The sequence below is a fragment of the Phragmites australis genome, chromosome 20, assembly GCF_958298935.1.
Source record: "Phragmites australis chromosome 20, lpPhrAust1.1, whole genome shotgun sequence".
NCBI classification, from domain to species: Eukaryota; Viridiplantae; Streptophyta; class Magnoliopsida; order Poales; family Poaceae; genus Phragmites; species Phragmites australis.
In genome coordinates this window covers 5,111,862-5,128,677 of record NC_084940.1, presented here as the reverse complement: position 1 = coordinate 5,128,677, position 16,816 = coordinate 5,111,862, and the positions used below count along the sequence as shown (strand labels likewise).

Genomic DNA, 16,816 nt, shown 5'->3' with positions numbered 1-16,816 from the left:
GTCACCCTGCAACTATATAGAATGAACTCCACTTTTTCATCTTTGATTTCTGCTTGGCTTCTTTCCTTTGTATAGTGTTCCCGTTTTCTCTGCCTCGTTAGTTTTGTACAGGTATCTTCCTCTTCCTCTTGAGCGCCCGGTGTGCCGGGTTTTGTACGGTGCTTAGTTCTTGCCGTCTGTTTTATTATTAAAACTAGTAAAGTGCCTGTGTTTTGCAACGGTTCTCAAATTGAAACCTTTTTATGTTTATAGTTACGAGTAATGATATCAACTTAAATGTAATATTTTTCTCTAACAAATTGTTTATTCGTAATGGAACATGCTTGCCACTGAATGAATGGTAGGAGAATTGGCGAAATTGGGATGGCTCCAAGTTCAACTAAATGAAGCCATGATGTGCCTAGGTAAGGTTAAAAGTTTGAATATTTCTGCCATTCTTTGAAATTCAGGCGAAATAACATTAACACCCTCATAGAGATAGTGGTGGGCAAACCATTTTATTGCCACAACTTTCGTTACAAACATTTAGTAATACATGCCCCGACATTTGACGGCACTTTAAATACTTACATGTTACAACTTATTTCTACATAACACTACAGTATAACAAAATGGGATCTCATTTCCGGCTCTACCAATCCTTGCATGCATCTTTTCCAAAATCCTGATTGAATGGCTGGACCCACAATATGGACTCTGCTCTTCTCTTTTGCAGCTAATATTTTGGCAATAGTACATGCATCTTGTAGTCATGAGGTGCCACTGAAGCAGATAATTGGCCCCGAGCCGATAACGAGAGTGATGCACAAGAAAATGGAACTTGTCAAAAGGAACTCCGAAAATCATAAGTCTGAACCATCAACCTTCACTACTTGATTATGAAACACGGTTTGGGATGTGAAAAAAGCAATCTTACTGCCCATAGATCACGAGCAGTGACAACTATGCATGGAGTGAAGCCGATGTTTGACCATTGCGCAGCGATGGTTGCCTGATAGGAAATGGTACCATATTGTCAGCTTCAGAAGCATGTAAGGTCTTGTGTGGTTTTTCTGTGGGATAAACTACCTCTTGACAGCCACTAATGTAGAGCTTGAAGAATGCTACATCCAAACCATTGTCAGATTGCACTTTCTGTCCTTGGACGCCTAGACTATCTGTTCAGAAAGTTGTTGTATCAGTACACTGAAAACTCCATACAATCATAGGTAAGAACGTGGAGAGAAGTCTTGCCTTGGTTGACAGCGATGACGTCCAGGTTGCTGAGTATGTCCGTCTGTTGGCTCGTTGAGCGCACGTCGCACCCAATCAGAAGAGGAGCCTGCATAGCTCAAACCAAATTTGAAGTGATGAATGCAGAACATTTAACATTGCAACAATATTTTTGACATGCAGAACATTGAGTACCTTGGCGAGTGCCCATATGCTGAAGTGAGAGCGGGATAACAATGAAGCATGCAATACGCATATTCTTGTCAAATTTGTAGAGATTTGTTACAGCATCACACATGTGCAATGTGCATATTAATGCCAATCAAAATATCTAAATGTGTAAATGACACATATGGCCCACCTCAAAAGTATTTTACATTTATCATCAATCAAGTTATTTTACCAATAATAATAAAAATGAATGGCGCTTTCGCAATATACTTAACTGAATTGGAGTAGAAAATTAGAAATAACCATTTGCAAACATCACTCAATGCTATCATACTTGCACTACACCAACCAACACATGCTTCATTAGCGCATTATAAAAAGAGTTCTGATTGATCGGCAGCTGATGTAGAGGCAATAATGATGCATAATTTGTGGAAGGATTCTGGAACAGCCTATTAGAGCTCAGATGATAAACCAGAGGACATTGAGGCTCTGCTGGTGAGAGCAGGCCTCATAGTCACCAAAGCAGATTCATTTGCACCAGCTCTTACAACAATCCTACTAGCTTCCAGGAATCTGACGACATGATCCTCTGCATAGCGGTTTGCTTCCCCTACAGTCATAGTCCTGCCAATATCTTTCTTTTTTTTTTCAAATAGAAGGGGAACAGAGACCCCTTTCAGTGCCAGCGCTGGGGCTCGAACCCGGGTCGTCGACGTGGGAGGAGGCTCTAGGAACCAACTCGGCTCAAGTACATGGTCACCATTGAGCTGAGAAGCAAGTTGGATCAACTCCACTTGAAACTCCGAGAGCGATGAATCTTCCTTTGGGCCAAATGGCCGCAGTGACTTTGTGACCTCTGGAGTTTCTGTGTTTCTAAAAAAGAGAGAGAATGTCTAGTTAGGATCAAGAATATATCTAATAAAGTTCCTAGTAGAATTAGTCATACAGTATAGCTGTGCACATCTTCATGTTGATAAGTAAACTCCAAGAACAGAATATGTTATGGTGTAACTGAACTTCTATTTTTTTTTGGTGAAGCTTCATTGACGATAGCATGTATAATGTCAACAAAAACAGAATGTGTGACATAGCTGTACATTCCATTGGCACAACACGAGTTGGTTCGTGCTTCACCGTTCTCCACGTCACCCTCCCGTTGTAGTCTAATAAAAAAATAGATAAAAACCGTAACTCTCCTCACGTGAAAAAAAAAACCCCATCCACAAATCGCGTGTGCCCTCATCCTCCACTGAGGAATCTCACGCTGGGGTCACCCACGAATCTAGTGTTGGGTTGTTCCTACCTTTGGGAGGGTTCTACGGCGGTGCAACGAACCTACCAATCCCGCTCCTTCTCCTCCTCCTGGTCCATCTCCAATCCAATCCGCGCCAACCACGAGCACATTCCATGGTGGGAGCCAGCGAGCCTACGATGGTGGCCACCGGGCGTGAAAGTAGGGCCAGCACAGCTTTCTCAGCCATTGCCACGATAGACCAGGCGGCCCCCGCATGGGCTTGTCTCCACCTCCTCCTCCCGCGCCATTTCACCCCCATCACTACTCTGCCTCACGTTGCCCTCACGCGGTACCTCCGCCCATGCCTTCCTGCCACCACTGTTGTTCCGCTCGTCCACGCCACCCTCCTCCTACAACCACCTCCTGCTCAAAGCGCTTGGCTGCGAGGATGTCTCCTTCAGTCGTCAATGGATGTGACTTCGAGCACTGGGTCCTGGTCATGGAATCGCTCTCACCACGTGCTGGCGATCCACGGTCGCCTCCCGTTCATAGTAGCCCGGCCTCCTCCAACTCCAATTCATCCGGTAGGAACCTGGCCTCCTCCCACAAAATGGGGCTTCAAACCTTCCTTCGTGCTTTTGATCTTCATCACCAAGGAAAAGAAGTATAACAAAGGTGAAACTCTTCCATCTATTCTCTATGCTCTCGCTCTCCACTTCTTGCATAGATCCCAAGTTCTTGACGAAATATTTGCAGTTGCACTTATTTGATTTCTTGGGATTTCTATAGTATGATGATGTGTTGCCATACAACTGTAGATCCATCCATTAATCGGGTGGATTATTTCTATGCGCAGGTTACTTTTTAATTGGGGATGCCAAATGGATGTCCGTCTTTTCTCAATTGATTGCATGCATATGTTACTAGTCTATGCCTTAGTTCAGAAGTTTAAACTTAATAATTTATGCAATTTGAATAATCTTGAGCAATCAAGTTTTTTTTACTAAGATGTGATCCAATACGATTGTCTTTAAGCATCGAGGTGCTTGCCATACCTAGTCATGCAACACTTCACTTGGATAAGAGGCAACTTGAGGATAAAATAAAATACAAAGAATTGTGCCTAAATGTTTCGTCTTTTAATCACTTGATCTAACTAAGTCTTGGTTTTATATATGAGCGCTTGCAAAGCCTACTGTCATGGATGTTTGTTTGTCTAGTTTGAAATTGAAGTTTGCTAGTTTTTAATGTTTGTATTGCCTCTGCAAGAGTGGATGCTTATGTTGTGTTCGCTTTTACCATGATTCGACTATATGAACTTAAATGAGCTAGCAATTATTTAGGTTTAGCTTCTATAGCTTCATGTTATTGTGGCACTGTATCTTTTTGAGCCTTTGTGTGATTATGAGCTCCATATTTTGCTCTATATAGCCCTTTAACTTTTCTAGTATTTGCAAATGCTTTGTGGTATACTTTTGAAAACTCATTAGGATTGAATGTTCATGTATCGCATAGTGTTTTATCCTTGATGTTTGCATTGTCAAAGGAAGAGAAAATATACACTAAATCACAAAAAAGAATCCCGCGTAATGAAAATTGTGCATTTATCAAGGGAGAGTTTTTGTTTTTGGCTTGTCTTTGCTTCTCTTTATGCTTTTTCTATAGCTTTTGGTCACTTGGATGAGCTTCTCTTATTAAAATTTCTTCAAACCAAAATATTTGTGCTTTTAGAATTGTCAATGCACTCATCAAGGGGGAGATTGAGAAATCAAGTTGACAAGTGCCTTAGTTTATATGTGATGAGTGATTAAAATTGGTGTTGATTTGGTTTGATAATTTTCAGTTTTGTATGAGCATGTCTATGTATTAAAATGCACGATTATGATTATGACCTACCGGAGTGGGAGAAAAATGGAATTGAAATTTTTATCCATGAGCTAGAAAATTTGTACTCGCCGGATCATTTGGTGCTGGAGAATTTGTACACACCGGATGGTCCGGTGATGAGGCACTGTGCACGTCAGAGCATTCTAGGAGGCGGAGTTCAGGAGTTCTACACACTGGAAGGTCTGGCGATGGAGGATGTGCACGTCAGACTAATTTTTCAAAGAGGTTGCAAATGGTTTGTCTTGTGAGGATGTACACACCGGATAGTCTGGTGATTAGATCTGTGAAATGCCAGACTGGAGCATTTGTTCTAAAGAGGTTGCAAAATGGCTTGTCTAATGAGGATGTACATGTCGGGTTATCCGACGATCGGATCTATGAATATTGGAGAATTCATCGGAGCATTTGTTACAGAGAGATTGCAAAATGGCTTATCTGACGGGTTGCATTTACCGGATGGTCCGGATTTTAGAAGAGTTGGTAACAACGGATCATCCAGTGTTCATGATTTTTCTAGGATGAGATTTTCGACTGATGATTTTGATTTTGAGTAATCTATGATGGAGTTAGAGATACCTTTGTACTTGTCTTATGATGTGCAAGTAATTGATGCAACTTGGTAGTCAACGGTGGGGTGCTTGGTGTCGGATGATCAGGATCGTAAGACGGAGTACATGTGTCGATATCGAATCGCTTGCTTAAGGTGTAAGCAAGTGATAGTGAGTCCCATTTTGAGAAGAGTGCAAGACGGTTTCGTGGTTTGACCTCAAAACCGTGGGAATGAGGAGTGCTGGCATCATCGCAAAAGCTTACGTCGAGACAAAGCTAGCTAAGTCATGAAGGCGTTATGACCATCCGATGGATGAGGAAAAAGATGGACAAAAATGTCATCAATGGTAGGTAGGAGTGTCTTAGAAGAAAGGAGTATTTTGGGAATAATTCAGGAAACTTAGGCGTCAAGAAACCTAGGCTATAAATAGAGAGGGTTGGTTGAGCCCTTTAAGCCAGTCATTTTAGAGCCTTGTGCTAGGGTTTTAGAGGAGAGGGAGAAGATAGCTTAATCTATATTTAGGTAAGAGTTTTTGTGAGCAAAAATCTTTTGTAATCTGCTAAAAATAGGGTTATTCTTTGCAAGTAATGAAGTTCATGTTGCCTATTGTGTTTGTGTTCATCTCCTTCTAGTTTCCCTCTATTGGCTCCCTTGTTTGATGGCGAGTTTTTCAGTTTTTGTTATCATTTTCATTTTGGTTTGAGAGCTGAATATTTTCACCATGTTGAAATAGTTCTTGTTGCTAGAGATATAAAATTCACATTCAGAATTGGTTTTGAATTCCCTTGCCTCTGAATCATAAACTTAAAGAGTTTCTTCACCCAGTGACTATCTACTTGGATTTAAGTGTTTCTTTCTCAAATTGCAAGTTTTTATGTACGATGACGTATGGATTGATTTTCAATGGAACATAGTGTTCAATTCCATCCATGAGAGTCATGCTTTCTTAGAGGATCTTTTGGTGCAACGTGTTTCTTTTGAGTTTTTGCTTCCGCATGTTGTTTCGAGGCATGTTAGGTGAAAGATTAAGGAAAGACCATCTAAAAATTTGGTAAGGCGTCTATTCACCCTCATGTAGTTGACATTCTTGATCTTACAGTAACCAATATTTTCCTAGATGCTAAACTTTAGACGATCGATCACCCGCAATCTAGCATCTAAACTGTCTAAATGACTGACTAGACGATTTAAATGTTTTAAACGTTATGTAGTGTAGCAGCAAAATAACTATATGCTAGACATTTTCCAAGTGAGAATGTGAGGTTTGTGGCATACCTTATAGAGGTTGAAATGCAACTTCATTACTCCAATCAATCTTCTATTGTGTTCTCTAATCAATCTAATAATTATAATAACAATTTGAATTACCTACAAAAGAATATGACAAATGTGAGTAAGATTTATAAACAACCCAAATATTAATTATCATTTATCAAGTAATTAATAGGAACGATATAGACAATTAGACATAGAGTGAGTGATAGATAATTGATAGGTAAATGACTGATATGTTTCTTACAAACAACTTCAAATATAAAATAGCTCTCACATCTCACATATAAAGATATGACAAATAGTTCTCATGCGTGTCTACACTACTTTTTTTACCAAGTTTGACTATTTTAATCGTCTAGCCGTTTAATTAGTATTTACACCATAAACTACACACTAACCTGTCATCTAGCATCTAGACGTCATTTAGACGAATTAAATATGTGTTTAGATGAACACTGGTTGTAACTAATGGATATAGGATAATTTATTATTTTGACTCTTCTTATCAAAATTTTTGGAATAAAATATTTTCCAATCGATTCTAACTACGAACCAACTAAATATAATAGTGTTATTATTTTAATCAGTTTTAGTCATGAACCGACGGGAACAATATATTTTTCTAGTCGGTTTTTTCCTTTTAGTCATCTTAGACCAGTAGAACTTATGTACCGACTAGAATAATAGTATCTAAGTCAGTTTTTAGAAATCAACTAAGATAACCATCTTAGAGCTAATTGGGATTATGTTTTTTTATAGTGATACTTATAGAAAATCACTCGATTAATATACCTACGTAGGTAATCCGCGGATCTGTTTGTAAGTACATGGCCTCCACTTGTAACACTGGCGACTTCGACGACCAAGGATTCATTTGTCTACATGTGCTATTGCTCGATCTCCATTTGTAGTCGGCAACGGAATTGTCTGACCTCTCTATTTGCGAAAACACAGGTTTGACCTACGATCTGTTTGTGCCCGGCCCGTCTCCGGTTGCAATAGGTAGCGAGCAACTTAATTTGACGTCAACGACGTACGTTCATGTGCAAGATATTACACACGTCTCATTCTATATACACAACCTAATACTCGTCATTGCGTGTTGATTCCTTGATTCCGTACGCTAGTTAACTAATTCCATTCAACTGTGCATGCAGTCTGTGCCAAAGAGAGGTCATGACCCACGCATGCCACGCGGCAAGACAGCTCGGACGTACGTATCTGGTCACAGCTTCTCGCTGTGGTTAGCCACAATTCCTTGGACGGTTGGACGCGACCGAGGTGATCGAAGTCGAACGATCCAGACTACTGGTGCTAGTCATCATCATCATTAATCATGATCGTTAATAAGCAAGTTGGGCGGCATGGCGCAGCCTCTCACGTCCATGCGTGCATGCATGTACTTAGATGCACTAATTTTTCTCGTGTTACATTTGCCGCCGGCATTAACTGTACATATACAGGTAGCAGAGACAGGGACGAAGCTAGAAGAAAATTAATAGTGATGAACACATGTATAATTCTAAAGCTACTTACTGTAAAAAAAAAAATCTTGGTGCATGTGCACCACTTAGCTCAGCGTGGCTACGCCAGGTAGAGTGAGATACTATACCCAGTCGTACGTCTCTGTATACGCGCGCTACACCTAGATCATATCATCCCCTTATTAACTAGGGAAAATTATGTAAATGCCATCACAAAATCGTCTTTACGGGAAAATACCATCGAAAAGTTAACGAGTTGGAAACTACCATCGCAAAGTTGGGCGTATGTTGCAAAATGCTACTACCGTCATTTCTACCATCCATCTGCTGTTAAGTGAGCATGAAATGACCAAAGTGCCCTTCTTCCACCTCTCTTCTTCAACCGAGCACACTGGAGCACGGAATCATCGCCGACGTGCATGACCAGACGCCCAGGACGAAGCCCATCTGCGAGGCAGGACCGTACGATGCTTGCTGCTGGCGCACTTCACGCAGCCTGCCTCAACTCGTTTGCACTAGAGGGGGGGGGGGCTAAGGAGGAGTAGCAAGGGAGCACAAACAACTCTACTTGCCCTTGCCGCTGGCAAGCAACGGCCCAAACGACCCGGTCGAGGGCACCAAAAGCAGGAGTGCAGCACGGGGAATCAGTTTGGGTGGGGCTCGGCTGGCAGGCTCGGCCGAAAGATGGCTGGCGGCGAGCACAGAGGGGCGGAGGCGGCTTTGTCACCGTGGACGACCACGCCGGAGACGGGCCCGGGCCAAACTAGCGTGCGCACAAGCAAAAGGGAGGTAGACACGGGTCTGCATCGTGAGGAGGAACTTGGATGCGACGGTTCGTCGGTGGGGGGGGGGGGGAGGGGGAGAGGCGCCGAAGTTGGGGAAGAGGCTTGGCGTGCCCGATTCGGTGGGGATTCGAGGGGGATTTGTCGGGGTTCATCCTAGAACCCTTCGTGCGACCTCCCTCCGAGGTCATCACGGCTCCAACCCCTTCAACTCGCCCGGCTGGCTCGCCATCAAGCTTGGTGTCATCGTCGCATAGATGGTTCTGACCATCGTCATTGTCGTCACCTCCCCAAAGGAGGACCCCGCGTGGCCGCTCCGCCTCTGGATCACCGCATACAATGTCAGCAACATGCTCAGCCTCTCGCTCCTCTATTGGCGCCACCGGCTCATATCTGATGAACAAGGCGAGGGCGTTCTTGGAACTGTTCTTCGTGATGTGGTTCATGATGGGAAACGTGTGGGTGTTCGATGCGTGGCTCGGGTCATTCCACCGCACGCTGAGGCTGTACATGCTCTGCATCGGCCTGCTTGCCTGGAACACCGTCGTCTACTTGCTCCCCTTCCTCCTCTTCCTCCTGCTCTGCTGCTTCGTCCCCATGGTCAGGTACACACTCAGCTACAACATGAACTTGGCCTCCGTCGGCTGGGGCGCCTCTGATGAACAGCTCACCGCGCTGCCGCGGTGGTTGTTCAAGGAGCCCAACATGCTGAGGGATGGTGCAGGGTGGGTGCTTGGAGCGCGCCAAGTGCAAGGTGCTGATGGCTCCGCTCGGTGGAGAAGAAAGCGAGGAGGGACGGAGAGAGCAGGGACATGGGCAAGAATGGCATTGTTTGCCTCTAATGTTGGAGCTAGATGAAAATGTGGAGGGCGATAGTATTTTCCAGTAATATTCGTGTTTGCGATGGTAGTTTCCAACATATAAACTTTGTGATTGTATTTTCCAGCAAAGATGATTTTGCGATAGTATTTACATATATAATTTTTCCTATCAATTATGATTTCCTTTTTGGAGGTAGAAGCAACATGGCAGCTCTGGTGCGCGTACTAGTCAAAACACAGTTGCTATACATCAGTGTGCGCACGTGGCGAGACCGCCACGTTGGAACGCGACTGGTCAACGGTTTCTCTCACTTTGTGTATGGTGATGATAGCTAGGCGAGCACAGGAGCGGATCTACGCGGGGCTGGACTGGTACTGCATTGAATCCTAGAGGTAGAGGAGAAGGGAAGGAAATAGGAGAAAAAGAAAAAATAAGGTGAAGTGAAACACAAAGAAAAGCGAGCTCCTTACTCACCAGATCTATGTTCGTCAATGGGTGTCACGACTTTTTTATTGCTAGTAGTGGACCTAGTAAATTTAGTTCCGAGTGCATAGTACATAAGAACACCGGGTGTATAACTGTGTATGCATGCATAAAAGATAACTCTAATCTCTATTGAAATATGCGAGTCTCTAATTCCCACTGGCACCTGCGAATTTTGTGTGCGCCCGTGCATACTGCGCATGCATGCAGTAAGGCATGCTCCCAAAGAAGTCCCAAGCATCACGTGAGAGCGGAGCAGGGGCCTTGTATGTTTGGTTTCCAGAATGGAATTACTACAAAAGGTACTCGTTCGAACGTGTAAACATTTTGACACGAGCAGAATACATGCGTGGCGTATCTATCCAGTTATATTGGCATGACAAGTGGAAATGGCATGACAAGTGGAAATGGCGTGACGTAGTGGGAAATGTCAACAGGCGGACAGGAGAGACCGAGCGAGGTACGGTCCGGTTTAAATTCTTGTTTTCTGTTGGACTTAGATACTTTTTATGAAGTTGCAAAGATCTAATTGCTTGTATATCTTATTTAATTTTTAGACTGTGATCACTACCGAATAGCAATAGCTTTTCTTTAACATGCAAATGGCAATAGCTAACGTATTGACATTTCGCCATCCCCATTCCCCAGTTTAATTTCTGAGGTGCAATAAATGTCTCGATGACCTACGACAACTGTAGCAAGTCGAGAACCACACGGTACAAGGAAGGAAGGTAGGAAGGTCGCTACTGCTGGCTTTCACACGCTCTGTTCAAACAGCACGCCAAGACGGTACACTTGGATTGAATTAATTGCAATCCACAACCCCATTTTCATGGACACGGATCCTCTACAGTAGTCAATGGCAACTGTAGAGAGCTACAATGGAGTGTATTAGGAGTACTCTATAGCCGTTGACTTCGAGTTGTATGGATTGGATCAACTGCTACAGTAACGCTGCAGTACCTGATACTACAGTATGAATCCGCGATACAGTAGAATCAAACACTGCAGCTATAGTAATCCTCAGTGAACAGTGATTAATTAATACAGAGGACTGTAGCACAGACTCAGATTACTGTACAGATCGTGTCCCATTTTCACTGGCGCGTGCACCTCCCCCTCCCCTCTATTTAAAGATGCCTCAGCTCGCCACCCACCCTTCATCACACACCCATAGCAACGGCGAGCAGTCGCAAGCCCGCAACACGAGCTGGCTGTTCCCACCGCCGCTGCTCCAGCGTCCTCCAAGTCACCAAGGCTTCGCTAGCTCAAGCTTCCCACACGCCAGTCAAGTTAGCTAGCATTCCTGCATGGCGTCCGAGCAGCAGCACCTCCCCGCCGTGCCGAGGTGGACGCCGAGCCCACCGCAGCGGCAAGGCCACGCAGCCGACGACGAGGAGGCGCACGACAACGCGGCCTCCGTGTTCGGTGCCTCCATGCGGAGCACCGACGGGTTCCCATTCGGCAGCGGGCGCTCGTTCCCGCCGCCGCCGTTCCCGATGCCGCAGCCGTCGCTGGAGATCAGCGTGGCGGAGAACGGGAACGGGGGCGCCTTCGTTCGCGATAAGTCCCTGCGCCGGACGGACCAAGGCGTCGTGATCGCTTGGGAGGATCTTTGGGTGTCCGCCGGCGGCGGCAAGGGCGCCCGCTTGCCCATCCTCTGCGGCCTCAACGGCTACGCGAGCCCCGGCGAGGTCCTCGCCATCATGGGCCCGTCCGGCTGCGGCAAGTCCACCCTTCTTGATGCCTTAGCAGGTACGTATACATATCTATATGCACGTGAATCCTAGGAAATTGTGCTGCACACGGATGGACATCAACCAAACACGTGTCAGCCTTCGTGACAAATCAAGAAAAAGATTTTGTTCATACGCATAGCAGCACTCAATCGATCTGTTCCCTGGCCCTGATGACATCTTGCATTTCTGGTGTTACAGGAAGGTTAGGTTCTAATGTGAGCCAGAAGGGAGATATACTGATCAATGGCCGGAGGCAGAAGCTAGCGTACGGGACATCAGTAAGTGCATGCATGCATATGATCCACTCTTCAGCTTAGGAAGATCTTTTTTTTTTTTGAACTGACGAGCTTAGGAAGATCTCGTTTTCGATAATAATGAGTTGAGTATGCATGGGCGTCGACTGACGATGCGTGTGCCTGTACGCATATACTGACGACGGCGACGACGACGTGCAGGCGTACGTGACGCAGGACGACGTCCTGATGACGACGCTGACGGTGCGCGAGGCGGTGCACTACTCGGCGCAGCTGCAGCTTCCCGGCGCGATGTCCGCGGCGGCCAAGCGGGAGCGCGCGGAGGAGACGCTGCGGGAGATGGGTCTCGAGGGCGCGGCGAACACGCGCATCGGCGGGTGGATGCACAAGGGCATCAGCGGCGGCCAGCGCCGGCGCGTGAGCATCTGCATGGAGATCCTCACGCGCCCCGCGCTGCTGTTCCTGGACGAGCCCACTAGCGGGCTCGACAGCGCCGCCTCGTACCACGTGATGAGCAGGATCGCGCGGCTCGCGCGCCGCGAGGGCATGACCGTCGTCGCCGCCGTGCACCAGCCCAGCACCGAGGTGTTCGGGCTCTTCCACGGCCTCTGCCTCCTCGCCTACGGCAAGACCGTCTTTTTCGGCCCCGCCGCCGAGACCAACCAGGTGCGTGCCCAACGTGCATATCCTTGTACCATTGTCAACCGTTGTTGATCGAATTGCTGGTGCTGATGAACTACATGTATCGTGGTGGCTAAGCCCTTTAGAAAATAGAATTAATGGATGTGGAGTAGTTAATTAGTTATGGCTGGATAGACGTACGTACGTGTTTGGACATGCATGGTAACTAACCTGGTCGGTAGAAGGTAAATGAATAGTCCTGATAAATTATACGCACGTATCCATATATGAAAATTTCAGATGTAGCACTATTCTCTTATGAAATGTTTGTCCGTTTAAGTTCGCATATTTGGTAGATATTTCAGCACTTGAGTATATTCTTGTCAAAATAGTGGAGACTTTGTGTTTCAATCTTGTCAGTTGAATCCATGTACTTACTCCTGAAAACTAGTGTTGGCATACTGCCATGTAGTGCCATTTGTCAACTGTTCTTGAACACTGATAGGGACTCGGCTAGCTTAAAGGAGACTACTGTAGAAATTATGGAATACTAAAACTACCTAAAACTACTCCATTATGGAAACATTCGTCGTTTTGGTAGCAACTAATTTATGGCGCTAGCTTCGTCACAACAGAAGCGCAGGTCAAATTTATTGCGCTTAGACAGTGACTGAACCGGTTAGAGGAGTGTGAACTTGCACTTGTTTTCCTTATGTTTGTGGTTTATTGAACAATTGGTAATAGTAGGGCCGACATCAAGGCACAGTTGCGGAGCATATCCTAATCGATGGCATAGGATCGAGTAGTAAAGTTCGCTGCATCTGTGCTACTTGATCTCGTTTGACTTGAGGTGCCTGCGTGATTCAGCTCTGCCGGTGGAAGCATCACATCAGTGATACAGTTTCGTCAAAATTTCAGATGAAAGCATATATTGCAGATAGCTCTGCAGACAAAGTGATTAGAAGTGGTCTATAGAACTTACTCCCTCCAATTTCAAATATAAATCTATTTATATTTATCCTAAGTCAAATATTTTCAGCTTTGACCATCAATAATAAAAAAACATAAACATTGATAACATAACGTTGATATTGCTGGATTCATTATGAAAAATATTATCATAATATATAATTATTTCTATTTAAGACAATTTAATTTTATAGATATTGTTAATCAAAGTGATATATTGAAAATCGTGTCAATATCCTAATAAACTTATATTTGGAATCAGATGGAGCATTATGTAAACAACCATGCAAGGAGAGGTCCAGATACAACAAATTACAGATGTTATTGAAGACGAAACAGAGAGGAAGAAAACATGTCCTGAACAAATTATATAACTCTTTGAATAATAGCCTTCTCATCGTCAATTTTTTTTGAGAAACTTGACCAGTCGGTTTCAACTTCGAGTAGGACGTGCCAAGAAATTAGGAAGAAAACACGCGTCTTTTCTAGCTGAAGATGGCAGTCCTGAACTAAGAATGAAGGAGAAATATATGATCCGCCAATAGTAAAAAATTAAAAATACTTGTTTGAAAAAATAAATTACTGAAGATGGCTGCAGTACAATTGTATGGACCAACATCTGAAATTTCAGACTTTACTCCGTTCTTGACTTCCAGGACTTGGAGTACAAAAGATTATATAGTAGAATAGTACTACTGAAGTAATTCGTGCCATTTTAAGATTATAAATTACTCAGCTTGCATTTCATTACTTGCAGTTCTTCTCTCTGAGCGGGTTCCCCTGTCCATCACTGATGAACCCTTCTGACCACTTCCTGAGGACCATCAACAAGGACTTCGACAAGGATATCGAAGGTCTGAACGGGGAGAAAACTACCACTGCTCAGGCGATCGACACGCTGGTGAACTCGTACAAATCCTCCGCCTACGTGGAGAAAGTGACGCGGCAGATCGCCGATATACGCGAAACTGTAAGCCATACATAACATTCTGCATTATACCCACATGGATTTTATTGCCCTGTGTGAGAGCAAAAATTTACATGTTTCATGGGCTCTTTTTTGCAGGGAGGGGCGGTGGTGAAGAAGGAATGGCAGCCGAGCTTCCTGACGCAATCCTTCGTGCTCACAAAGAGGTCCTTTGTGAACATGTACAGGGACCTGGGCTACTACTGGCTGCGGTTCGCCATTTATATCATGGTGTGCCTCTGCGTCGGCACCGTTTTCTACGATGTCGGCCACAGCTATGGATCAATCATGGTGACTAAATACATATAGACCTGTTGCGTTTCATTTTTATTCATCGCTGTGCATCCAATCGTAGTGCGTGTACGGTGCTCATATGAAAATCTCTGCAGGCTCGTGGCTCCATGCTCAATTTCGTCGCCGCTTTCCTCACCTTCATGGCCATCGGAGGCTTCCCGTCTTTCGTCGAGGACATGAAGGTCCAGCTCAACCTCAGCTCGCTCACTCATTGATGGCCGTAATATCATTGATCATTCCTTGTTCATCATCTCATCTAATCATGCCTTCAATTATCCAATAATGCAGATCTTCGGGCGGGAGAGGCTGAACGGGCACTACGGCGTGACGTCCTTCGCGATCGCGAACACGGTGTCGGCGGCGCCGTACCTGGCGCTCATCTCCGTCGTGCCCGGCGCCATGGCCTACTACCTGGTCGGCCTCCAGAGCAGCTTCGGCCACTTCGCCTACTTCGCCCTGGTGCTGTTCACGACCATGATGGTCGTCGAGGGGCTCATGATGATCGTGGCCAGCGCCGTCCCCGATTTCCTCATGGGCATCATCACCGGCGCCGGCATCCAGGGCGTCATGATGCTCAACGGCGGATTCTTCCGCCTTCCCAACGACCTGCCCAAGCCGGTGTGGCGCTACCCCATGTACTACATCGCGTTCCACAAGTACGCCAACCAGGGGTTCTACAAGAACGAGTTCCTGGGCCTCACATTCCCAAACGACCTGGCCGGCGGCGCCCCCACCATCTCCGGCGTCGAGATCCTGAGGGACACCTGGCAGGTGCAGTTAGGGTACAGCAAGTGGGTCGACCTCGCCATCCTGTGCGTCATGGTTGTGCTGTACAGGGTTCTGTTCTTGGCCATCGTGAAACTCACTGAGAAGGTGAAGCCCGTGGTGAAGGGGTTCAGGTTCAGGAACACCGCGCCGTCGGTGCATGTCGCAGAGCAGGGCTCGGGCAGTCCGTGATCCACGCACAAGCGGATCAACACCCAGATGTCTTTGTTAGTGTTGGGGCAGAGGCTAGTGTGCCAAACCGTAGGCGTATGCATGGATGTGTGATACATGTTGCTAGTGTAGTAGTAGCACACTGGTAGTTTAGTACAATCTTGCAAGGCTTAATTGCATGGTCTGGTTCAGTAATTTGTTTATGTGTGGGCCGTTGGAATGGGTCTGTGGAAGTTTGTTTCCCATTTTGTAGCTTGAAGTGAAAATAGATGTTAGAGCCTGTTTGGTAGAGCTCTTTGTTATTTAAATTCTCTGTAGAGAATAATTTTATTACTGAAAGTGATTTTATAGAATAAAATATATGGGGTAAGTGATTCTGTGTGAGAAGTGAATTAGGTAAATCTATTTTTTCAGCTCTCTAGCTTCTAGTTCATTTCAGATAATCACTCCTACAGATTTCACTTAAGCAGCTAAAAACTATTATTTAGCAGAGTTCCTTTAATTTAAAAAAAAAACTATTTTAAAAACTCTGCCAAACATACACTTACTCTCCGTAACCTCCTCCTCGGCCTCGCTGAATTGTGCGCGCGGAAGGAAATTCAAACACAGGACAAGGCTACGCTAACCCGGTGGGAGCCTGCTAATTCGCGCGCGCGTGCGATTCCGACAGCCTGTTTTTTACTGTTTTTGGTAAGCGTGCGAGCCCCTTCTTCCTTTTTCTGCTCTGCGCGCTGCCGTTTCAGGAAATGGCGGGTTAGGCTGATTTCTTTTTCTGACTCAGGTTAGCTTCCAGTTCGTCACACCGAGAGAAAAAATAAATAAAAAATCCATTAGTTATGAAATTTTTGGCAGAAAAAGTTACCAAGAAAGGTATTTAGACAGCTGAAAACTTTAAGCTAAATTTTTTGACAGAATTGTTTTGGCAAACAATTACCAAGAAAAAGTTACCGATAAAAAGTTGAGAAAAAATGCCATGCACTTTTTAATCTCCTAATAACTTATTTAGCAAACCTTAATTTTATTAATAACTTATATTAAATAACTTTTTAACAAACTTATATCAATGACATTTATTAAAAAAATTGTATCAGGAACTTATATCAAAAAGTTTTTTAACAAAACTTGTAACAAAT

At 44.8% G+C, this 16,816-nt stretch overlaps 1 protein-coding gene and 2 pseudogenes across 1 annotated transcript; 2 read left to right on the top strand and 1 right to left on the bottom strand.

Moving 5' to 3' along the window:
- Positions 1 to 715: 715 nt before the first annotated feature.
- Positions 716 to 2,006, bottom strand: LOC133902393 (alpha-galactosidase-like; annotated as a pseudogene).
- Positions 2,007 to 8,500: 6,494 nt separating this feature from the next.
- LOC133902392 (uncharacterized) lies at positions 8,501 to 9,456 on the top strand (annotated as a pseudogene).
- A 1,625-nt stretch (positions 9,457 to 11,081) lies between these two features.
- On the top strand, positions 11,082 to 16,058 carry LOC133902522 (ABC transporter G family member 1-like). Its single transcript, XM_062344138.1, has 7 exons — positions 11,082 to 11,658; positions 11,841 to 11,920; positions 12,098 to 12,562; positions 14,244 to 14,456; positions 14,553 to 14,744; positions 14,843 to 14,929; positions 15,036 to 16,058. The coding sequence occupies exons 1-7, from the start codon at positions 11,214 to 11,216 to the stop codon at positions 15,702 to 15,704; spliced, it is 2,151 nt and encodes a 716-aa protein (XP_062200122.1). The 5' UTR covers positions 11,082 to 11,213; the 3' UTR covers positions 15,705 to 16,058.
- Positions 16,059 to 16,816: the final 758 nt, after the last annotated feature.